This window comes from Thamnophis sirtalis, unplaced genomic scaffold (assembly GCF_051295495.1).
Source record: "Thamnophis sirtalis isolate CommonGarterSnake01/CBP01778 unplaced genomic scaffold, rThaSir2_p1.2 scaffold_8, whole genome shotgun sequence".
NCBI classification, from domain to species: domain Eukaryota; kingdom Metazoa; phylum Chordata; class Lepidosauria; order Squamata; family Natricidae; genus Thamnophis; species Thamnophis sirtalis.
In genome coordinates, this window is record NW_028261388.1 from 35,525,901 (window position 1) to 35,551,953 (window position 26,053).

The 26,053-nt window shown below is 35.7% G+C and overlaps 1 protein-coding gene across 4 annotated transcripts in view; it reads left to right on the top strand.

The window, feature by feature from the left end:
• Positions 1 to 26,053, top strand: part of NECTIN3 (nectin cell adhesion molecule 3) — a 74,231-nt gene that overhangs the window by 40,753 nt on the left and 7,425 nt on the right. For 3 of the 4 annotated variants that reach the window (XR_015697483.1, XM_087721440.1, XM_087721439.1), the window contains exons 3-5: positions 9,567 to 9,863; positions 11,432 to 11,549; positions 13,852 to 14,003. Coding sequence is in view for 3 of the 4 variants with exons in the window: in XM_087721440.1 (XP_087577566.1) it covers positions 9,567 to 9,863; positions 11,432 to 11,549; positions 13,852 to 14,003 (567 nt within the window). In the remaining variant the exon portion in view is untranslated. Of the gene's footprint in view, positions 1 to 9,566; positions 9,864 to 11,431; positions 11,550 to 13,851; positions 14,004 to 21,779; positions 22,743 to 26,053 lie in introns of those variants that run through there. The other variant, XM_014061321.2, reaches the window with a different exon arrangement.

Sequence of the window (26,053 nt, forward strand, 5' to 3'; positions counted from 1 at the left end):
ATCAGAAAAAGGCTTCCAGCAAGAGCTGTGTTTTTTGGGGGGGGGCTAAGTCTCCTTCACCCTTAAGAAAATTCTCCTTGAGTAGGAGAAGGAGGGGGGAGGGGCGGGAAGTCCCTGAGTAGGAGGCAAAACAAAAGCTGTTTTTTGTGGCTAAGTTCTGAGGGCGGGGCGATGGCAATTGCCTTGCAAAACCATTTGGAAAGAAGGGGGGAGGGGCCCCACGTAAGGAAGAGTATTCAGCCCCCAGGAAGAGACAGAAGAACCTCCAATCAGGTTAGAGATTACCCCCCTCCCCCAAGGCTTTCCAAGGGTGGGGGTGAATAGGCAAAGAGCAAATGCTATACAATACAATACTATGCAATACAATAGCAGAAGGGGCAGGAACCTGGTAGGTCTTCTAGCCCAACCCCTCGCCTAAGCAGAAATTCCTACACCATTTCAGACAAATGGCTATCATTACTAGTCAGCCCTGTAGCTCAATGGTTAACAGCTGACTCTGTAAACCACTTAGAGAGGGCTGAAAGACCTATGAAGCAGTATATAATTCTAACTGCTATTGCTATTACCATCCAACAGCTGCTTAAAAATCTTCCACTGTTGGGGCATTCACAACGTCCGGAGGCAGGTTCTTCCACTGATTAATTGTCTAACTGTCAGGAAATTTCTCCCCAGTTCTAAGTTGCTTCTCTCCTTATTAGATTCCACCCATTACTTCTAATTCTGCACTCAGATGCCTTGGAGGATAATCAGGTTGCCTCTTCCCTGTGGCAACCCCTGAGATATTGGAACACTACTATCACGTCTCCACTAGTCTTTCCTTTCAGTAAACTAGACCTGCCCAATTCCTGCAACCGTTCTTCATAGGCCTTAGCCTCCAGCCTGATCCCTCTGTTGCTCTTCTCTGCACTCTCCCTAGAACCCCCACATCCTTTCTACATCATGGTGACCAAATTGAATGCAGAATTCCAATCTGGCCTTTCCAAGGCCTTATAAGGTGGAATGAACACTTCACGGGAGCTTGATTCTATTCCTCTGTTTATGCAGCCAAAAACTGTGTTAGGTTTTCTGGCAGCTATTGCACACCGCTGGCTCATATTAAAGGGTGGTCCACCAGGACTCCAAGATCCCCTTCACAGTTACTACTGTGGAGCAAGGTATTCTGTACCTGTGCACTTCACCTTCGTTGCCTAAAGGTAGAACCTTACCTCTTTGAATCCCATTTCCCTAAGTAGTGCCCAATGCTCAAGGGTACCAAGATCCTTCTGTATCTTTAGCCTGTATTCTGAAGTGTTGGCTATTCCTGCCAGCTCGGGGTCACCTGCTAACCTGATGACCCCCCCCCCATCAGCATTTAACAAACAGAGAGCTAACAGTCATTCTGGCTCCTTCTCATGACCGCTTGAGATAACAGCAGTTCTTAAAGAAACAGTACTACTATCATGGCATTTATTTTGCTATCCCAAATGTTAGCTTACACACCTAACACCCTCATTCAAATCACTGATGAAGATGTTGAAGAGTACTGGGCTCAACCTGAGCCTTGGGGGACTCACTGCACTCTTCCCTCCATGAAGAGGCAGTCCCATTGAGGAGTATAGGTGTGTGCACCAGTTACCAAGGCACCTGGTGTGACTAGGTCTAATCCTCAGTCTTCTACTTTATCTAGTAGCAGGTTATGGTCTACCTTATCAGGACTTGCTGAAGTACAAGTTAACTATATCAATGGCATTCCTATGGTCCACTAGGGTTGTCACCGTAATCTAAGAAGATTTGTAGATTTAGATTTATTGAACATTTATAGGCCGCCCTTTTCCCTGAAGGGACTCAGGGTGGCTTACAACAATGGGGGAAGGGAGTGCAAAACAAGACATAAAAGAAACGTGAATAAAAAATTAACTATAAAACACAACATTCATTATGGCTAGTCTAGTATGATCTGTTTTTGACAAACCCATGTTGGCTTTGGGCTCTCGAGCCGGTTTTCTCACTTTCTGAAGGGGGGGAATCACATCAGCAATTCTATAGTGGTTCTCCGGTACTCCAGGAGCTCTGATAGATATAGTTTCAGTTGTTTGGAGATCTCATCCGCCAGCTCCTTCAGATCCCTGGGGTGTAACCCGGTCCTGGGAATTGGACCTTGCCTAAGATAGACAGGCTACCATTTCTTCCCTATCTCATCTTGGGTCCCTAATCTGAATTTGGGGTGCTGTTTTTGATAGGTTGGATAGTTTATCCCTGCTGGTAAAGACAGATGCCAAGCACGAGTTAAATAGTTCGGCTCTACCCCTGCTGCCCGTCACCTTCGGGCCACTTTCTCCCAGCAAGGGACCAATTGTTTCCTTAATCTTTCTTGGTTTTATCAGGCGGGAAGATGCCCCCCCTTTTTGTATTTCATTTTATTATTATTATTGTTGTTGTGATTCTTGTTATTATTATTATTTTACCTTTGTGGCAGGCCTTATTGTGAGCCTTAGCTTCCCTCTCTTCATCGTTACACACAATCTAGTGGCCGCCCATTAAACTCCATCGGTGTTTACATTCAGAATATCTCTGCGCTAATCCTAGCCATAGAATCATAGCACCCTTATGGCCGGGGGGGAAAAAAGGGTCAGATAGGCTGGTCCCCATGCCAGAACCCACCACAAACTCAGAATGGGATGCCCGACTATGAGAGATCGCAGAAGCACCTCAGATAGCCTATGAATTTAGACAACTTTCGCTGAGGGCAGAACATATAGCAGGGGTGGGATACATCAGAGCCGACTGGCTCAGCCGGACCAAGGGGACAGTTTGGAGCGGAAGCTGCAGCCAGCAATCTTCAAGGAAATGGCAGAGTGCTTCGGACACCCGGAGATCGACCTATCCGCCACGCCCTCAACGCTCAGCTCCTGAGGGTCATCTCCAGGTACCAGACATGGGGGGGGGGCAGAAGGGGCGGACGATCTGCGAAGCCCCTGGACCAGGGGTTGTCGGTATGCCTTTCGCCCTTACCCCTGATCCCCAGGGTCATATGGGAAACCCTTCGGGAGGGGGCAGAAGGGGTTCTCTTGGTGCCTCTCTGGCCCCGGAGACTGTGGTTGCAGAGCTCCAGTCGCCTTCAACGGAGAGGCCATGGAGATTCCCCCTGGAGGGAATATCCCTTAACCAGGGGTCGCTGGAGCACCCAGACCGTCAATGGCTCCAGCTGACCGCTTAGCTCTTGGAACGGAGCATCCTGGGGAAAGACCCTCCCCCCTCCCAGGGTGATGCAGACTCCAGACTGCCCGCACACCTTCCACAGAGCGTATATATGGCTCCATGTGGCAGGCCTCTGCCTCATGGTGTTATTCCCTGGGGCACAATCCTAGCCAGGCCTCAGTGCCTCAGATTCTGGACCTCTTCCAGGCAGGCCGGGACAGAGGGTTAGCTTCTAACACAATTAGGAGACAGGTCCCAGACTTCTCGCCAGTTGTCCTGCGTGGCAGGAACCAGAGCTCGACTCACCTTCCTGTGGTCAGACAATCCCTCAAGGGGGCTTCCAACCCCAAACCGCACGCAGCGTTCAAGTACCATTCCTGGGACTTACACAGGGTAGGGGACGCTCCAATAGGTGCTCCATCTGAGCCTTTACGAACAGCTTCCCTTAAGTTCCTGATTCTCACGGTGGCCTTTCTGGTGGCCATCCCCCCCCGCCAGGCAGATATATGAACTGCAAGCTCTCCACCGGGGAGGGTCTCTGCTTCCCCCACTAAGACAGAGTGGGGTTACGCCCTTCATCCCAAGGTGGGCTTCTGCTTCCATCAAACCCAGGAACTGATTTGCCCAACTTCTGTCCAGACGGGGGGGGAAAGAAGGGGCTCACTCTGGGCATAAGGAGGGCCCTGAGGATTATCTCAGGAGAACCAGGCCAGTCAGGAAATCCGAAGCTCTGTTTGTTTCCTTCCAATAGGGGCCTGGGTAACAGGGTGACTTCCACCACAATAGGTAGGTGGTTGCAAACCTGCGTTGCCACTGCATACCAATCACAGGGCTTTCAGACACCAATCATATCACAGCTCACTCCACGCGGAGCGCAGCCACATCCAGGGCCTGGGCCACGCAGACAGCCCTGGCCGGAATCTGCAGGGCAGCCACGTGGGCTCCCCCCTCTCCCTTTGCTAGGAACCATAAACTGGACTCCTTTACCCCGCAGGGCAAAAGCCTCCTGGACGCAGGGCCTCTTGGACGCAGGGCGTTGCAGGTGGTTCACAGGGCGGAGCCCACGCCTCAACTGGCACAAGCGGGGGACATGGGGCCTCTGGGGTCTCCCTCCCTAGGGACGTGCAGGCTTTGGTACGTCCCATCCTGGATACTCCTCCCCCCTCACTATGGAGAAAGGGCGTTGGTACTTACCTGATACGCCTCTTCTCATAGTGGGGGGAGGAGTATCCAGTCCCTCCCTGACTATGTTTGTATGACTAAGTTTTATGTTCACAGTTTTATGAAGTTATATAAATATTGATGTTGAAGACGATAAAAGCTAAGAACTGAATTAAGAGTCTGGAGTGAATGGTGCAACGAGTCGGATGGAGCTCTTCGTCAAAAGAATGGGTAGTCCTGCCGGCCAGGGGGCGTTACCCAAAGAGCTTATCTGACTCATCCAATCATGAGAGGACAAAGTCAACACCCATCCTGGATACTCCTCCCCCCACTATGAGAAGAGGCGTATCAGGTAAGTACCAACGCCCTTTCTCCCTCATCTGTTTACTTGAACCTATTTTTATGTCTTTCAATATGCTCCTGGGGGGTGGGGGTAGGGTGTACTCAAACAGGCACAAGAGAACAGAGATGACAGAGAGTGTAAGAATATCTCATGCTCAGGAACCTCTGCTTTCATTGTGCTGAATAACGAGCATTTTTCAGGCTTTTTTATTAGAAAGCTATATTTGAACAAATACATGGCAACACAGGAATATAAGAACTTGTAGATATATTGCAGAAATGTTAAAAAGCCATTAGGAAAGAACTAAACTTTATTCTGCCCATTCTATGTGGGGGCCTAGAAGCTATTCACTTTGGAAGGAGAAATAATTGCTCCTTGTTTTGATACTAGGTATGATATGAGGTAGTTTGCTTTTCACTATTTGAAAGAAGTTCTTAAAACAATCAAGGAAGTTAACGATGAGTGACATGACATATCTTGGATCAAATCCACGCAGGTTTAGAGTAAGAGCAGTGTTAGTCTTCGCATGATGTCTTTGCACTGTTGACATTTATTTGCCGTGATATTTCTTTGGTCAGCAAAGACATTGGACCTTTGCCCCAGCAAAAGTACTCCCAAGGAATGAAGTGAATTCTAAAAGAAGTATAACTGCATCAGGACAACAGCCATCCTTTCATCACCTGTGTTTAGTAATATGTACACATGAGAAGTATTTGAAAATAAATGTACTTAAATTCTTTATTGTTATTATGAATTAATTTTAATATTTTTATTTGGTATTATTTCAAAAAATTAAGTTTCTTAGTCACCAACACTTTGACGAGGTTCAACAGACCTGAAATAACATTTTCTGTTCAAATGAATTGCATTTTTCAACCATTAGTATACTCCATTTTTAGATACCTGAAACAATTATTTTCCAACTTGGACATTCAATTATTTCTATTACAGAACAGATAATGATAGATGAGCTTACTTTCATTCTACTTTTTACTACTTACAAAATTGAATTGTTAGCATCTGTTCAGCATAGTTAAAGTAGCTAAATTTTGTGTAACTGGTGAAAACAAGATACAATATTTTTGAACTTAAACTAATAGTTGTCAGGGGCTATATAGTTTTCAATTTTTATTTTATACTTAACTAATGTTATCATTGTTCATCCAAAAATTGTATTAACATAGTGCTAGAATAGTGAGTGCTGTATTCTGTGATTTGTTCTGTTGTTAGTGTGTTGTTATATTTATTTGCTTCATTCTGTTTTTGTTCTTTTAAATTTGGTTATTGACCGAATAAATATTACTGTATTGTTTGGCTCGCATCTATTAAAGATAACGTTGCAAATCCCTTGAAAGCTGCTAAAGCATCCTGACCATACTGTTTCATTTAGTGTCATTTTAATTACCGTGTTTCCACTTGGCCTTATTTTTGGGGAGGTCTTATAATTTTTGAGGTGCAGGAGGCGATGAGCGTGGTCACCTAATGGCTACTGCTATGTTGCAATATTTTTGGGGAGGGCTTATTTTAGCACATGCTCTCAAAAGCCCGATTGGGCTTATTATCTGGGAAGGTCTTATTTTCAGGGAAACGGTATATGTGTTGCTAAACATATGCTGTAGGCAAATTAAACTTAAAATACCTCTCACAAAAAAAAAAAAAACATTAAAAAATCAATGAATTTAAAATATTTTGTTTAATCCGACCATTCTGGTACAACTATTTCTTCACTGTTTTCTGATTTAAGTTATAACACAATGTCAACTTCTCATGTGATTCAAAATCAAATTGTAATAGTTCAATAACCAGGTTTTCAAAGCAAGAAATTGTAGTTCTGATTTTAATATATCTAAATGACAATAGCTGCCATGATTTCAAAGATGTTACATGTTTATGTTCGGAATGGGTCCAGAGAGGAAAGTAATTAAAATAGCATTTACATATTCTATATATTCTATAAAATTATTGGATTCACTTCTCTTCAAAAGTTTATCACAAAACATTGAGTTAAGTAGAACTAAATGTACTGATATAATTTCAGTGACATTTAATTTGATAGTCATTAATTTAACTCCCATTAATTCTTTACAGTAAGATTAACATTAGTAAGGTGAATATTGTATCAAAATAAATGTACCTTTGAAAGATTATTTCAGTGTTAATTTTCATTACATATTTCATACAGATGGATAAGTTAATGAAAATATTACAGCAGGCTAATGTCCTCAGAACATCTTTGATCAAATTGCAGTTACTTAATGAGTACAGCAGCTTTAGCCTGCCAGATTTTCAAGTATATCTTGGACTTTTTCTTAACAATTCTAACTTCTTGGACTTAGACTTAATCTCCTACAATAATATATAGTAAGAATTGGACCCAAAGGCATTTACAGATTTACTCCAAATAGTATATTACAAAATATAAACAATATTGTTGTATTTCAACAAGTTTAATTATATAATTGCCAAGGGTAGCCAAGATATCACTGCCAAATAAGTGTAATTTATATTCAATGTCAACTGCCACCATGTCACCTTCTAACAGGAGAAATTAAGAATCAAAGAATAAAGGAGATAAGAACAATCCTTGTCAGAGTTCACAATTTAATTTGAAGGGTTGAGAGTTAAATCCAATGATGATATACAGTGGGGCAAAAAAGTATTTAGTCAGCCACCAATTGTGCAAGTTTTCCCACTTAAAAAGATGAGAGAGGCCTGTAATAGGTAGACCTCAACTATGAGAGACAAAATGAGAAAACAAATCCAGACAATCACGTCTGATTTGGAAAGATTTTTTTTGCAAATTATGATGGAAAACAAGTATTTGGTCACCTACAAACAAGCAAGATTTCTGGCTCTCACAGACCTGTAACAACCTCTTTAAGAGGCTTCTCTCTCCTCCACTCATTACCTGTATTAATGGCAGGTGTTTGAACTTGTTAGCAGTATAAAAGACACCTGTCCACAACCTCAAACAGTCACACCCCAAACTCCACTATGGTGAAGGCCAAAGAGCTGTCGAAGGACACCAGAAACAAAATTGTAGACCTGCACCAGGCTGGGAAGACTGAATCTGCAATAGGCAAGCAGCTTGGTGTGAAGAAATCAACTCTGGGAGCAATAATTAGAAAATAGAAGACATAAAAGACCACTGATAATCTCCCTCGATCTAGGGCTCCACGTAAGATCCCACCCCGTGGGGTCAAAATGATCACAAGAACGGTGAGCAAAAATCCCAGAACCACATGGGAGGACCTAATGAAGACCTGCAGAGAGGTGGGACCAACGTACAAAGGCTACCATCAGTAACACACTACGCCGCTAGGAACTCAGATCCTGCAGTGCCAGACGTGTCCCCCTGCTTAAGCCAGTACATGTCCGGGCCCGTCTGAAGTTTGCTAGAGAGCATTTGTATGATCCAGAAGAGGATTGGGAGAATGTCATATGGTCAAATGAAACCAAAATAGAACTGTTTGGTAGAAACACAACTTGTCGTGTTTGGAGGAGAGAGAATGCTGAGTTACATCCAAAGAACACCACACCTACTATGAAGCATGGGGATGGCAACATCATGATTTGGGGCTGTTTCTCTGCAAAGGGACCAGGACGACTGATCCGTGTACAGGAAAAATGAATGGGGCCATGTATTGTGAGATTTTGAGTGCAAACCTCCTTCCATTAGCAAGGGCATTGAAGATGAAATGTGGCTGGGTCTTTCAGCATGCCAATGACCCCAAACACACCGCCTGGGCAATGAAGGAGTGGCTTCATAAGAAGCATTTCAAGGTCCTGGAGTGACCTAGCCAGTCTCCACATCTCAACCCCATAAGAAACCTTTGGAGGGAGTTGAAAGTCTGTGTTGCCCAGCGACAGCCCCAAAACATCACTGCTCTAGAGGAGATCTGCATGGAGGAATGGGCCAGCATACCAGCAACAGTGTGTGCTAACCTTGTGAAGACTTACAGAAAACGTTTGACCTCTATTATTGCCAACAAAGGATATATAACAACGTATTGAGATGAACTTTTGATATTGACCAAATATTTATTTTCCACTTTAATTTGCAAAAAAATTCTTTCCAAATCAGACATGATTGTCTGGATTTGTTTTCTCATTTTGTCTCTCATAGTTGAGGTCTACCTATGATGTCAATTACAGGCCTCTCTCATCTTTTTAAGTGGGAGAACTTGCACAATTGGTGGCTGACTAAATACTTTTTTGCCCCACTGTAGATAACTGGCCACAGAATGAAGATACCAGATTGTAATTTAGTGAAGAAAAGATAAGAGAAATCCATGTCTTTTTAAAACACATTTCATTAATTCAATCTGGCTCATAACAGACACATTTCAATATCTAATAAAATTTGCACTACCGCCTTTCCCTGAAAATAAGACAGCTTATTTTTGGGGAGGTCTTATTATTTTTGAGGTGCAGGAGGTGGCAAGCGTGGGCACCTCATGGCTGCTGCTGTGTTGCAATATTTCAGGGGAGGGCTTATTTTAGTGCATGCACTCAAAAGCCCGATTGGGCTTATTATCTGGAGAGATCTTATTTTCAGGGAAACAGTATTGATTATAGTTTATCCACAGTTATATCCATGATATCAATCATCATATGAATATTGCAAGACATTTTCCATTTTATATAAATTCAGAAGAGGATGAGTCTATTATGAATGGTATAACTTTCCATAGTCTTGTAACTAATGTTAATATTTTGCCATCCATTTCTTATAAGATGGTTCATTTCTGTGGAACAGAAACTACAGTCAGAGGGGAATGTTGGGAAGCTGGAAATTGTTCCACATACTCTTATCTTGAAAAGTTTTTAAAATAGTTAAAATATTTGATTATTATTATTATTATTATTTGTATTTTTTCTGTAGTTGAACCAACTGTGAGCTTAACAAAGGGACCAAATCCTTTAATAGATGGTGCCAATCAGACAGTTGCAGCCATTTGTACTGCAGCCACTGGAAAACCAGCTGCAGAGGTTTTCTGGGAAGGTGGTCTTGGTGAAATGGAATCCACTTCAACATCGTATCCAAATGAAACAGTCACAGTGCAGAGCCAGTATAAGCTTGTTCCTACCCGCTTTGCTAGAGGAAGACGTATAGCTTGTATTGTGAGGCACCCAGCCTTGGAAAAAGAGATAAGAATGCTTTATGTGCTTGATATTCAATGTAAGTAATTATATATTAGTAGGCATATATTTTGTTTTGGTATGTACACCTACTTTTTTGGACAGACTTATACTATAATATATGGGTCAGGTCTCACAAGTGGGTATGAGAAAAAATTTCCTATATTTTTCTTGGTTTGGGATAATATATCACACATGCACATACAAACTCAAATCTGTTCTTTCATACATTTCATGAATTAGAATGATAATAGCTATTCTGATTTTCAGCTATTGTAGTTCAGAAAGGGCTTCAAGCATTGTAAGATGGAGGCTTGCATTTTAGGGCCTCGGCTTGCCCAACCCTACTTATTACTTTTCTTTCTGTAAAACTATTTCAAGTTATGAATGTTAGCATAATGTTTAATTTAATCAGCTTCAAATGGATCTGAAAGATATTGAAACATTATTATTATTTGATGCTTTTTAAATAAATGTTGATACTTGATGACTGCCTGGACAAGTTCCTGCAGTTTTTTTGCCAAGATTTTGGAAGTGGTTTGTTATTGCCTGCTTCCTAGGACTAAGAGAGAATAACTGGCCCAAAGTTACTGAGCTGGTTTTGTACCTAAGGTGGTACTAGAACAAACATTTTTCCAGTTTCTAGCCGAGAATCTTAACTACTACATCAAACTGACTCTTTAAAACATAAACATTTAGGTTACATAAAAATAGAGTAACTTTTTAAATATGTATTTTATTATAGGCACATAAAGATGCATTGGCACTTGCTAATAATAGGGGCTATGACTAATTTGGAATTGTCTGTTTTGATATTAAACATGTTTAATGTGCTTTTGAGAATATATTTTGTTTTGGGCCTTAGGAATTAATTTGCACATCAACAGCTGTCTTTTGATTCCCTAGTTATCCAAATTTTGAGATGCAATATTCAGGTTGAACGTACTAAAATAAATCTCAAAAGAGTTCAGTTAATGAAATTGATTCAAAATGTTTGTTTAGATAAGTTATATTGTGTTTGAAAGTAACAATATGGAACATATATTATGAATGAACACAAAACTGTTTAGCATATACTGAAGATAACATATTTGTCTACAACTAATTATTTCTGCTGGATCTTGCATTGTAAAATTTTTAGTCTAAATAAGTTATCAATCAAAAGAAACTTATTTCTTGTTTCCTTTCAGAGAAACAAAATCAGACTAATTTTGGGTCTGTTTCTAATATATCCATAAAACAACACAATAAAAAAAATAAAATTACTACCTGGTCCTTTTATCATGGATCTTGATAAAAACATTATCAACTTTTATCAGATTTTGTGTGCAAAAAATATCTACTTTATTCTATCTATCACGTTTTTAAAAGTTATGATTTGTTAGGAACCAACTTACATGTTTTTATCTTAGAGATGTTGCTGCAGGTAGTTTGATTTAGGCAGTTAACAGATAAAAGATTATTTTGTATTAGTAGTATAAGCCTTTAAAATTATAAAATGAAGTGTTCTTCATTAAAATTGTCTGTTCTTTAGATTTTACTCTGGACTTAATTTTAAGTACTTCCATAATGGCTTATGCAACTGCATATAATTATGTATGTTTGTAGATTCTCCTGAGGTTACAGTAACTGGATATGATGGAAACTGGTATATTGGAAGAGAGAATGTCTTGCTCAGGTGTAATGCTGATGCAAATCCACTACCAATGGAGTTTACATGGAGTCGGTAAGTCATTTTTAAAATCAGTTAAATTTATCCAAATGAGATCAATTTAATAATAGGTTTATAATAGTATATTTATATCAGAATATATTGTACGGGTAATCCTCTACTTAGAGCAATTTATTTAATGACTTTGAATTTATAGCATCATTAAAAAAATGAATTATGACCATTCTTCAACTGTTGCAGCATCCCCATAATCAAAATTTGGATGCTTGACAACTGGCTCATATTGATGATGGTTCTAGTGCCCCAGGGTCATGTGATCCTTTTTTGTGATCTTCTGACAAATAAAGTTAATACGGACGTCAGATTCACTTAACCATGTTACTAACTTAACAACTGCAATGTTTCACAATGGTGGCAAGAAAGGTCGTAAAATTCATTTAACAGGTATCTCACTTAACATAAATTTTAAGCTCCTTTGAAGTCATAAGTTGAGGACTACTTGTTTAGAGAAAAGTATTTTGAATCTTCCAAAAATATTTAATTGGAAATAAAACTTTAGATTAAAAGGCACTTTTTCTGAGCCAGTAAATCAAAAGTGACAAATAGCGTTCACAATAGTGTTGAAATGCTGGACTAATTTTCAACAAAGTTGACATTATTACATTGCCTACATACTAAATAACTTAAATATATGTTCAATTTGAATAATTTATTTTTAAAAAGTTAAACTAATTATGTGTACCATAAACACTATGTTTAAAACAAACTTAAAGTGGAATCTTCCTAATAGATGATGTAAATTACTTTATTTTATATCCACCCTGTGTCATGTGCAGGGAACCAGAAAGTACTTTGAGAGTAGGCTAAAATAGTTTATTTCTTGTTGATCTCCTATTTACAAGAATCTTGCCAGACTAACTGCCTTCTCTTGTGAACAGGCAGATAAAAGCTTCAATATTCTGGCCTCCGCCACTTTCTCCCACAGAGCAACTGCAAGTTAGGGTGACTCTTTTCTCCTCTCTGTGGTGGGTGATTCCACACGTTTGGCTTAAAGAACAAATAAAAATAAAATATTATGTATTACATTTTATTCTGGTAGCTCATACTTTATAGAAAAATGTTCATGATTCATATAGAACTAATTAAGGATTCCAAAACAGTATTTTTTAGAAAATCTTGGTAATAGATGTGAACCATATATAGATCTAAAATTTCCATGTCAGGTTTAGTAGTTTGAATCTGTAGGTCTCTGATTTATATTTTCTGGTAACATCAGTGTTAAAACCTGCTTTGTGTCTTCAGTTGCCTGCCATTTTAAAATTAATGACAGTGTCACTTTAGAACATTCAAATAGTCGCTTTTAGCTTCTTATCTGTTAGACAAAGCAGCTCCATAGGTCCATTCAAACCTGGCTTAAGCATCTTTGTATCTCTTAGGTTGTATATACAGATATTAGCCAGGGAATAGATCTATCTATCTATCATCTATCTATCTATCTATCCATCCATCCATCCATCCATCCATCCATCCATCCATCCATCCATCCATCTATCTATCCATCTATCTATCATCTATCTATCTTATAGAAAAATTAGGAACTATAAAAACAGAATTAATCAAGAAACAAGTTAATAACTTAATAATATCAGAGCCCATTACAAGATTGCCTATCCCCTGGGATCCCCAGCTTTGCTGGCATAGCAGATCTTGAGGGAGATTCTATAATCTGGGCACTACACTAGAAAAGGTCTGCCACTGAGGTAACACATTGTGAGCAGGGCTCTTGGGTCCAGGAATGGATGCAACTGGCACATAATTGTGCAGAAGCCCATCTAACCATGACTGCTTCTTGCTCCAAATTATGTCAGATTTCTAGGAAAGACTTGCTAGCATGTTTTCTTCTTTTTTCAATATTTGTTATATATTTTCCTATCATTTAGATAATATAGCATATACATGCATATGCTAAGTAACAGATTTCAGAATATGAAAGCTGTAAATAAATAACTATAAAGATGCTTTTTAAAATATGTAGTTTGATTTCCATTAACACACATTATGTTTTTGTATACTTTTAGGTGTTTCATTGATACTATTTACCGATTATATATTCTAGATAACACTTCTGGAAGTGATTAAACACCTTTGTAAATAAAACTTGCTTTTCCTGTATTATTTCATGACAAACTAATGATTCTGTTGAATTCTTTTGTTAGTAGCATAAAATTCAATGGTTATAATCATTGGTTTCATGAAAGTGAAAATATTTCTGTTCTGGAAAATGAAAACAATCAGTATTCCAAATGAAATATTATTTGCAAAATGTTCATATTGCTCTAAATATTTTACAATTCAGGCTGGATGGACATTGGCCTGAGGGATTACAGCCTTCCAACCACACTTTGCATTTCAACAGTCCTTTGTCTTACAATTATACTGGAACATATATTTGTAAAGTGGCCAATTCACTTGGTCAAAAAAGTGATCAAAAGACTATTTACATATTAGGTAAGTTTTCCCCCTCCTCTTTGGTTATTATCCCCCTCCCCCTTCCTTTGCCTTACATTTTATTTTTTCTTAAATGTTATATCAGAGTATTGTCTAATATAGTTCATTTTTAAAATCATTTTTCAAGATTTGGTCTCTACTGCATAATTTTTTTCACCTTGTTGAAACACAAAAACAAATTTCTTTTCAGAATTTTTATTTTAAATATGCTTAATGCTTTGTCCTATATTTTATAATTGGTATTGCCTCACTAAATCACTCTTATTTTTTTGTTAAAATGCTTTATAGGAAGTAGCAGATAAACAATGCAAATAAATAATAAATTGTTATCATAGATAATTACTTAACATTTTATATATTGGCTTGAAAAACAAAACTTCCAAATTATTTATACATTAAATGAAATTGAATGCCAAAAACTCTTGTTCTTTTTGCGTGACTTAAGGTTTACTTCAATCTAATTGTGATTTTAAAAGTATGTATATTTCTACACAACAGTGAGAAAAATGGCATAATTATTGTTACAGTACTGGCACAAGAAGCAGATCACAAATAGTGTGTATACTCTTAAGTAGAAAACCAGTGTAGCATAAGGCTACTTGAAATATGAAATGGGAAATATTAGTACCAAGAGTTAATTCTGTCTTTGTTTCAGTTACTAACAAGCCAGTCTGTTTCAGTTTCAGCCCCCTACTTACAAAGATAATTGGGTGTGGAAATGAGCATGAGCATGAAATGGGTTATTTCAAGCATTTTAGGTTCAAACCTATTTATTCTACGCTAAAACAGTATTTGGCCTTTTGCACTAAAAATAGGACTTTCAACTTCCAAACATGCAGAATTTTGCACAAAATACAAAATATTTTACATATTTAAAGAGATAATACAGTTGATCTGTATGCAAATATACAAATAATTTGAACCTATGCTAAATCTTCAAGTAAATGATTTATTTTAGATTCCAGGCAGTTGGATATGTCTCATGAAAACAGCATATGGTTCCTTCCATCATTTTTCAGCCTATCTGGAAAGTTATTTAGTGACTTCGTACATGAGCTGCAAGTTAAACGAAGAAAAATATGTGTTGAATTTTCATCCATAAAGTCTGGATATAATTGTTCAATAACATCCTTTAAAATCTTGAACCATGTTAACATTTTTTTCCTAGTAGTTTTCCCTAGTAGTGCTCTGACAGGAATCAGCATTGAGTTGTCTATTCTATTTCCCAGTGAGACATAAGAAAAACATGAGACCACAGAAAGAATTATAGACTATTTCAAAATACGAATAAAATAATAGGAGTGAGTGAGTTTCCCTGGGTTTTAGAAGTCACTAGACTGACGCAATTTAACATCATTTTCCATTATATCAAAAAAGAGACCCATTATTGCTAAGCCAGACCTAAAAATATCATGTAGCAAATGATGCCATCAAAAACATAATTGGGCTGTAGTTCCACTCTTTACATAGCAATAATAAGGAATCAAAGAAATATGTCCCTAGATGTCTAATCCACATTGCTCTTTTAACAGCATCCCTTCTGCTGGGATGATGAAAATAAGGCTTTCACATCTGTTGAATGTTGAAAGCCAGAAGCAGCCTTAATGCATGATATAATGATTGAATCCCGTTCTATGCTTGGAAATGTCCTTAGTATTTAAAATATGGAGATAATACATTAGTGATACAAGAGCACAAATTATCAATAGAGAAAATTATTCTGTGATAATTAGCTGCAAATCAGTAAGCATTCTTTCACAAAGAAGTGGGAAATAAAAATAATGCAAGGGTACTTTTTGTGTACCTTTTAAAAAAAGCTACAATACATGAATTTAAATTTAGAAAATGTCAGTTTATTTACAGTGAGTTGGGAAGGGATCCCCCCCCACCTTTCTCTTACCCCTTCTCTTATTAATTTGAAATTAGGTTACCCCATGACATTTCACTGTTAAACAATTCTGATTATAATGACTGTGTTCTGCTTCTTGAATCAAAGGCAACCTAATCCAGTAGATCTATTCTTGTGACCTTTTAACTTCTTAATTTTTATATGATCTTTTTGTCTCATCTATTTGCTGCTACTTTTATATTGTATACTTTAATGTCCTTCTGAATCACTTCTGGAAATTTATTTGGAGGGAAGGATAAATATCTTCATAGGTAATTCCTGAAATAATGAAGAAATAATATTATAACTGTAAGTTTTTGTTAGAGTTAATATTTCTATTAAGGTTTTTAGTTATTTTTTTAACACATGTTCTTACAGATCTATAATAAAATCAGGGTTTCAATTTAATTGAAATTTAACTGTGTGCAGCACAAATCTTTTTTTTTTTAATTGAGCAGAGCACTTGTACCCAAAGAAATTAATTAATTATTTCAACATTGTTTTCAAAATGTTTGTTTCAGTTCCTGATGTGCTAATCGTTTAGGAATTCTGGCAACTAAACCAAATAATTTTAAAAAATCATATTATTTATGGGATAGTGATAACAAAGAAATATTACATATAAAAAGTGAACATGATTTTTTTCTAGTATACTGTTATGCTAGTATAAAGTTATTCTTAACTTTAATGGAAAATGCTCCCAGATTAGAATCTTATGTTTTGTTAATTCAATTTGGGTGGCACTTACGAAATTCTGACTTTGGGTTATGTTACCCATCCTTAGATAGTTACTACTAAGTTTGGTGTATAATAATAGGATATTAAATACAGATTTTAAAGAAGGGAAATATTTACTGTTTCACCTATAAACAGCATTTTAATTCCACCATATCCTTTGCATTTCCAATCTGGTCTAATAAATTAAATGGTTCTCTGAAATGTATTTGTAGTATTCTCAGACTGGAAAGGGAATAATGAATAATGGGAAATTCAATTGTTGAGCAGAAGTCTGTTTGCCTAATGATGAAGTGTCCTAGATAGGCTAGCTAATCTCAAGGAAGAAAGATTTTGAAAAGGAGCATTTGCATGTTCTAGGTATGTTGTTGCCCACATATATTTATTTGCTTTATTGAATTTGCATGCCATCCATTTATCTACTAAGCATGCATTCTTCACTTTTTTAATCTTAGATTTAAGTATGGCAGAAATTATTTGCATAATCTTATCTCTGTTTTATGCCTAAATATGAATCCTATTCAGAACCACTTTTCATAAACACACACTATTTATTTACATGTTTATTAATTTGTCATATTTAACAACTGCCTATCTTTCTCATGGAAAAACTCTGGGAAATATACAATAAAATATTAAAAGTTTAAAATGTAAAAGTATATAAAATTTAAAAGAGGCAATTTATATTAAAAGATTACAAGACGGGAGATCAACCTCACAGCTGCATGCTCATTGGTCATGTTTTTATACCTTTATGGAAGGCCAGGAGAGGGAGGCCACCTCACCTCTGGAGGGAGTATGTTCCACAGGGCAGGAGCAACAGCTGAGAAACCTCACTTCCTGGACCCCACTAGTTGGAATTATTTAGCTGATGGGTCTACCACATGCTTTCACTGCCTGGATTGATGTAACTGAATGAAGATGGCTCATTAGTTAACCTGGCCCCTAGTTTTCTAAATTGCAGTGGATATTTTTGTGATCTTTTTAAGTAAATAACTTGTGTAAAAAACTTGTATTTTCAATAGATAAAGTGAGAAAACTATTGGCATATAGTAGTTTTACACAGCTTTTAACTAGAGCTGTTTAGAAATACTTTTCTGTTTCACTTCCTCCCTTATTCAAGCAGTTTCTCTCAGTTCTTTTACTTAGAGGGTCACTCATAGGTGGTAGTAGGAAGGGTGCAGAAGAGGAAAAACATTGATTTGGGGGATTCTGGCACATTTGTTGTGTTTTTCTCTTAAATATTTTCTAAAAGCTGTATTTCTTTCCACATGTTAAACGTCTCCCTTGGTCCTGCTTGTTCCTGTTGCGTCATAACAGTTCATCTTTAGTCCTCGGTTCCACCACAAAACCGTGGTAGACAAAAGCGCGCTCGACGAAGGCGCGTACGTGACGTCATCACAGCGCGACGAAAACATTGCGCTGTGAGCGGTAAATTTAAAATTAAAGCGAAAACCTTACCCTAACCCCCCCAAACCTAACCCTAAACCTAACGCTAAACCTAACGCTAACCCTTAACCTAATGCTAAACCTAACCCTAATGCTTAACGTAACCCTAAACCTAACCTTAACCTAACCCTAAACCTAAACCTAACCCTTACCTTTATGTGAATCGGCTTGCTTTAATTTAATTTTAATTTCAATTTAATTTATTTTTAATTTTTTTCATCGCGCTGCTGATGACGTCAGGTACGCGCTTTCATCGAGCGCGCTTTTGTCTACCGCGGTTTTGACAGGTCACGTTAGTCCTCACCATACAAATACAATCCAGAAATGTCCAGTAACCTCTTTCCCTATTGTTTAACACTTACACATTTTAAATATTTAAATATTTTGAACTATAAGGCAGATGTGAAAGACTGGATAGCTGGCCATTGTTTATTATCAGAATCAGAGGATAGATGAAGGCAACAGAATTATGACAGCTAATAGATGAATAATGTACTATGGTGTGACTCCCTGGAAAAGAAAGCAATTTGAAAAACTGACGGACAAAAAACAAAAAAACCTCTTTAATTCGTCATTATGATTCTTTGTGGCTTTTAAAATGATATGCATTTTTGACAAATAAGAATAGTGATTGATGCTTATAAGATACAGTACATAAAAGCTTGTAACAAATGGATGTTACTTTTAAGGAGCTTAAGAGTGTCTTTTTGTTATTGATAAATTGCGGCTTTAAAACTTGTTTCTGAAGTCAGTTTTAAGACCTTTTTGTAGGTGATTTTCGTCCCATTCCCTTTTTTTTCTCACTACAGTTATCCAGAATATATTTTTAATATTTTACATATGGGAATTGCTATGACTTCTGTTAAAATATGATAGCATTTACTGCTTTGTAAATTAAATGTATTAATGCCCTAATTGATCGATTATGTACCGTCTGACCAGTGTTAACTCTTACTGGTCATATAGAAAGAGTTTCAAAAGAGGTAAGGATATAGATAGACATTCTTCAGAATTATGACTCTCCAACCAAGCTTTTCCCCAAAACACGCTTATTATCACTGTAACTCAAAATATAATTTGAGTCTAATTATTTGTACCTTGAGTGGGAACTTTGTATTGAGGTGGTTTAAAATCTATGTATTAGTTTCATTGGCTATTCACTATACTCTCTTTTGCTTTTGGTATTAGTTTTCTCCAAAATTCAAACGTGTCAGTATTCCTTTTGTCTTACTTCTTGATTCGATTTTCCTAAGGACATTTCACAATTGACATGGTTCATACATTGAAAGCCCTTTCTATAATCAGTGAAGCATGTAATTGACTTCTTTTTGGTATGCTTTGACTTTATTGAATATCTACTGTCCATCAGCAATATAGTCTCATGTTCCTTAGTCTTTTTAAAACCCACCCTAAATTTCTGGCCTCTCTATGTAAGGCTCTAATTTGCATTGATTAATCCTAAACCTTATTTTGCTAGTCTGTAAAATTAAGGATATTATGTGATAGTTTGCACGCAGTGTTAAATCTCTCTTTTGATTGGTGTGTAGACCGATCTCTTTCGGGCTGTTGGACACTATCATTCTTCAGATTTGCTGACTTTATATGCTTTGAAACTATAGATTCTTCTTGTGTTATTTGCTGTAATTTTGTACATATTCCATCAATTTTATCTCCTTCAACTTGATAATACTATCTGACCTCATGTTCTACTACTAGAAGATCATATAAATAAGGAATATCTTCTAACTTATCTTGACTATTGATACTATATATTCTACTATACAGAATTTCAGTAGACTGCTATCTTAGTTTGTTCTTCTTTCAATCAGTTACTATCTGTTTATATATATAAATATATATATTTAAATATATATATTTAAAATATATATATTTTAAAGTCACAACACCTGGTATGCCCAAATATGGGAGGAAGTTCACTGCTTCCATTCTCTGTCCATCGGCTCGTCATAAGAGACCATCCAGACAGAAACCCAATACTTTTACTGTTGCCTTTATTACATACACAAATACAACACACACACACATATATATATGGATTGTGTTTGTTGTGTATGCTGTTAACAATGATGAACCATGTGATTAATAAAATATTTTCATAAGATCATTATCATGTTTATCACTTTTTTTAAGGAGACAACTTTTGAGATACTTTTGTTTGAAAAAAATGCAGAAGGTTAGGGTTTGAGTTTTGCTTGTTTTTCAGTTGTAAGATGGTGATGGAAATCAGTGGTTTTCATTCATTTTTAAACATTTTTATAGATCCATTCATTTATCTCTGTAATATCTCTGTTCATCTGTTTTATTTTTCATTTAACACAGTTTAATATGGGCATAATTAATTAACAAATTACATAATGAGGATGATTAAGTTACATATGATGTAGACCTAACAGTAATTTTTAACTAAATGTATTTTTTAACTTATTGTGGATTTTTTAACTTGATCGCAAGGCATTACAAAAATAAGCTCTATATAGGCTGTTCAATGAAATGAAACAATGATATGATTAATTGAAATAGTTGGTATATATTAATTTCAGTTATAATCATCCCAGTAATTAAAATACCTAAGTTTCTTACATTGAGCTTAGGTTTTGTATTGCTACATTGCTAATGATATCTTTGAATGTATCTTAAACATTATTTTTAACACTTACTAATAGCTTTCTACAATAAATAATATCCTGATGCTTAGAAAACTATTTAAAAAAACTCTAAATGATCATCTTTTTTAACACTTTCATTTTCTTCCAAGATTCTTTCCATAATATGCATAATTTATTTTCACATGAATCATAATTGTTAATGTTCAATAGATACTAGAGATCCAAAATTTGCTGGCATGTTTAGTATATTTTTAACCCATTTTTCTAGATACATTGGTAATGTCAGACTAATAAAAGTAAAATTCTTCTGTCATATAGCATTAGAACAGAGCTATTGCTTCATATGCATTGCTTTCTGGTTTGTATCTTGCTTTTAACATATATCTATATATAGCAAAGAATTCCAATACTTCAATTTAAATATGCATTCAGTTTGCACAATTAGTTCCTGATAAACGTGAACAATGCTGATACTCCACATTATTTATATGCATTTCTTAGACTTATAACAACATTCTCATAGTAGAAGTCTTTGTTTTATGTCAGATAGACATTCTACACATGTCATATAAAATTTAAAAATGATTTTAATTTGAGAATTATTTCTAAGGTTTAGTTTTAGTTTTTGTGTTTGATTAACTATTTAAGCAGACACCAAGAATATCGGAAACATTGCAATGAACAACCAACCAACGAAACCATTAAAGCACTGATTTCTAAATCCTAAAATCATACTTTATTTTGGAGGCAAGATTTAAATTATGTTTAGCTAACTTAGCATGCTTTTTTTAGTTTTTCATTCTTTAATATTTCCTAAGGAATATATAATCCATGAGGGCTTTCATTAGTTTATTTTGAACTCTGACTAATATATATATATATTATCCAGAAGCTGTACATAATTGTATTTTCCACCAATGGTAAACAGTTTTACAATAAAATGAAGAATGAAAAACTATGTTAAAGTACACTTTCTTACTCATCAACTGTGCTTTCTTATCAGCTCTTAACTTAAAATAGTTTGCATTGACATTTTCTGCCTTTTCTGTCTTGTGTATCTCTTTGCTCTTTCATTAGATCCTCCCACTACTACCAATTCACCATTCACGATTCCATGGCTTCCTTCAACTGATGGCAACACAGGTTTAGCAACTCAACCAAAACTAAAGCTTTTTCCAACATCATCATGGCCAGAAATACAGGAAGACAATTGGGGCACCATCATCGGTAGTGCAGTGGGTGGGGCTCTTTTCCTGATACTTGTATGTGTCCTGGTTGGAGCTGTCTGGTATAGGAGAAGGAGGACGTTCCGTGGTGACTACTTCGCTAAGAACTACAGTCCACCATCAGATATGCAAAAGGAGTCCCAGATAGATACCCTGCAGGTTGAGGATGTGGATTCTTACCCTGACAGTGTGAAAAAAGAAATAAAACATCCTGTGAACAGTCACTTAACTAAAGACTACATGGGAGAAACTGAAAAAACAGACTGGAACAAAGTAGATACTATTAACAGATACCAGGACAGGTATGAAAGACCAATGGATTACTATGAAAGTGGAACTCTGGGAATGAAATACTTGGGTGATGAATGTTATGATGAAAATGAAGATGATTTAGTTTCACATGTAGATGGCTCTGTAATATCTCGGAAGGAATGGTATGTGTAATGGTAACATCCACCTTCGTGTCTTGACTATATATAAAGTTCTTTCGTTAGCTGATCACTTTCAGATTGTTTATACTTTTTCTTGAGGAATAAGCGTTTCCAAGTTGATTTTCAAGCTTTTTTATATTCTAACTTGACAAATGAAATGTAAAAACCTCATTTAAGTGTACTGAAGCTGCTTTGATTTTTTTTCCACAATGCTGTACTACTGTCTTTCATAAAAATGATTTTTAATATAGTGCTCTATTTGACATATAGCACAAGATAAGAACAACCTGCTACGTTTAAAAAAATGAAATTCTTATAAAAAGTTTGAATTGAAACAGCTGTCTTGTTATTGTAAATTTATGATAAAAATTACCTTGATAGAACTTTCTGAACTATAGTTCTACTTAATGGGAACACGATGGTGATTCAGAATCAGAGCTAAGGCACATTTTGTTTACAGAAATTACTTAAGATATGAAATATTCTGATGGCAGTTTTTTTCAAAGCTTTATTGTTAGGTTTTCTGCACAGAATGTAATACCTCTACATTTTTGAGCCTTGCCATAATTAGATACTGTATCTTTTACAGACAACTTGTTGCACTGAACCTGCTACAATGGACATTTCAATGAACAGAAATTGTAATGTAACAGGAACATTATATTTTTTTACACTGCATCTTATTTCCAAGCACTGGAATATGAGAATTCAAATCTTTTAGTTAAATTTCAAGAACAATCCCTTTCATAAGGTTTATTATATATTGTTTCAATTAAACAGCTTTCCTTAAATATTGTTCAGAAAAGACTTAAGTTTCCCTAACCATTCTACTGAGTATTTGTTAAGCACAAACCTATAAATGCATTGAATCTCAGATGCAACTTCTATATTCAATGAAGGTGCATTTTAAGAAATAAACATTTGACTTATCACAGAGTTTGGTGGTGTTTCGAGACATATATGGGCTATATAAAGAGTTCTTACAGAGCAGGGGCCACTTTAAAAGCAAGAGTAACTTTATGTATATGGTAAGCTACAATCTTGGATAATTTGAAAAAAAGAATGAAAAGGCAACACAAACATAAAATATTGCTTAAAGAGAAATCTTTCCTAATAGCGTATTTCCTGTGAGATATTTGGGGAAATGTATGTTGTTTCAGAAGAAATGTTATGGAAGCTTACTGTTAACCTAAGGAATTGAATAGATGGGAGGAGCAAATATTTATGACAAAAGGGATGCATGATCTCTTGAAAAAGAGTAACTCTGGTGTTTTAAAAATTCTATCAATAGATTTAGAACGTAGTTCATTGTACAGAGGATAATGCAGTGCAACCAATAAGAATCAAATAGTAGTTGTAAGCATATGTGCTTAGAAGCAAAATCCATTGAAATCAGTGGAATTTTTCTTTTCATTAACTATAAAATTAAAAAGGTGAGTGTATTTAAAGAAGTTGAAGTAACTTTAAAATATTAGTTGAATTTGACAGCATGAATATATGAAAAAATAGCGCTGCTTAGCAACTGTTTCCAATATATGCTTGGAGTATTATGAACACATTACAAAAAGATCCACAGTATTGTAGAGCTTTTCAGCAATTATAGTATCTATAAAGGTGCAGTTTTGACAGTACACTGTGATTTGGTTGCTATGTCTTTAAAAATGTGACTGCAGCTTAATAGTTATTCATTAAACTGGTTCTCTACATATCTTTCTCACATTGATAATTCGAGTGTTAACATTTTATTTGACCAAAATCCCTTTTCAAGGTTTTTGGAAGTTAAATTATTACACCATATTTCCTGTGAACTCAAGTGAGGTTTTTGTGATCTGATTTATCATCTAACTGAAGTATTTGTTTCTAATCAAAGTTAGTCTTTAGTCAGATGCTTAAGCTAATAGTGGATTCTAAACTCTACTTGGTTGGAGGAGGCAGTAATTTGGTTTTTGGATTTTGTTTTGAAGGATTTTTTTTCCCTTTTGAACTTCAACATAGCTTGTGGTCCTAGGAACATCTCCATTGTAATATGCTCTGTATGCCCTCTAAATGCTGTTTTGTAACACAAAAATCGAAAAGTACCCAATATTCTGTTTTTTATTATAATTTGTTAAATTTATCAAGAGTTTTACAGTTGAATATGAACAGATTCATAATAGGTTTACAGTGTTCAATGTTGCAGTGTTTCTTAATGTATGTTTGGTGTAAATAGAGAAATTTATTGTAAGTACGAATAGTTGTATCAAATAAATCTTTTGTTAAATTAACTTCTTGAATGTAGGTCATGCATAAATGACTGAAATGCATATAAAATAAAACATCTATATTCAGCAAGTGTGGTAGGATGGAAAAGTATAGAATAATATAGAAAAATAGTTTCAAGTATTTTGGCATAAATTAAATATGGCAATTATGAAGAAGTTATTAAACAATTTGAAAACCACTTATATAGTTGAAGTTTACATAATTTACACTAAGTTGCACAAAAATGTTTTTTTTTAATACTGTTGTTAAAAATTCTGTGTACAATTATTTGTTGACTATTTTAATTGAAGAGGAAAATGTGTAAGAAAGTTAGCCATGGGTAAAATTTTAATAATAGTCTTGCAATCACATAAAAAGAAATCGTTTTCTAGTTGGGCTACATAGATGAGCAGACATACCACCAGCAGGACATGAGCATAATAGCTTTTTGCTATTTCTATTGTCCAACAATAATTGTTGAAATACACGTTAGAAGTATCATATAGAAAAATAGCTATTGTTGAATTTATCCTCTGAATTTATATAATGGCATTCTCATTTAGTTTCTCCCTGGATTTTAACAAAAGTGCAAATTGTATGTACGGAAAATATAGGAAGTGGACTATTATAAGACCTGCATATTACCTATGGTTTAGTAAGTTGGTAACTTTTTCAGAATGCTATATTAAGTAATTTAACTTTAAAGAAAACACAAAACTGCCAGCTTATATTCAATAGAAACTATCAACAAAACATAAAAATTCATAGATGGAATTATATAATTTGTCAATTGAATCTTAATGAACAATGCTATAGTTATTTATTTCACATATTCCAGTTCATCAAAAGTGCTGAACTTGAAGCTTGAACATAATTATCCTAGTCAAACAGTTTTAAACAGTCTGATCTCTGTTCAGCATCTGTAGTAAAATTGTCATTAGATGTTCATTTAACGGCTTGGATAGCTTAACAGAGAAAATCCATTCTGCATATGCTCATATAATTTGGGATGTTTTTGAAAGATCAAAAACAGATCTTTAGAAATGATGTTGATGTTATTGAAATTTGAAAATATAGATTGCTGGAATGTTGCCTATATAATGCTTAATGCAACATACTATTTCAGTGATCCAAAATTAGAGCAAGTATGTAATATTCTGACATGATAGACAAAAATTGACTTCAGAATTATGTGTATTCATTTTGTAAATGTAAGGCTTTCTAATACATTAGATTTTCATAGTTACCTATTTATATTTTTAAAATGTGTTTTATCATTTACTTATTTAGATGCATTACTATAAAGTTAATCCATTTTACAGTTAATACAGCATCAAACTTTTGTTACCAAAATAAATTACTGTACCACCGAGAGCCTCAGTGGCACAGTGGTTATAATTACTGCAAGCTACTTCTGCCGGCTGCCTGCAATTTGGAAAATAGATAGTTCAGT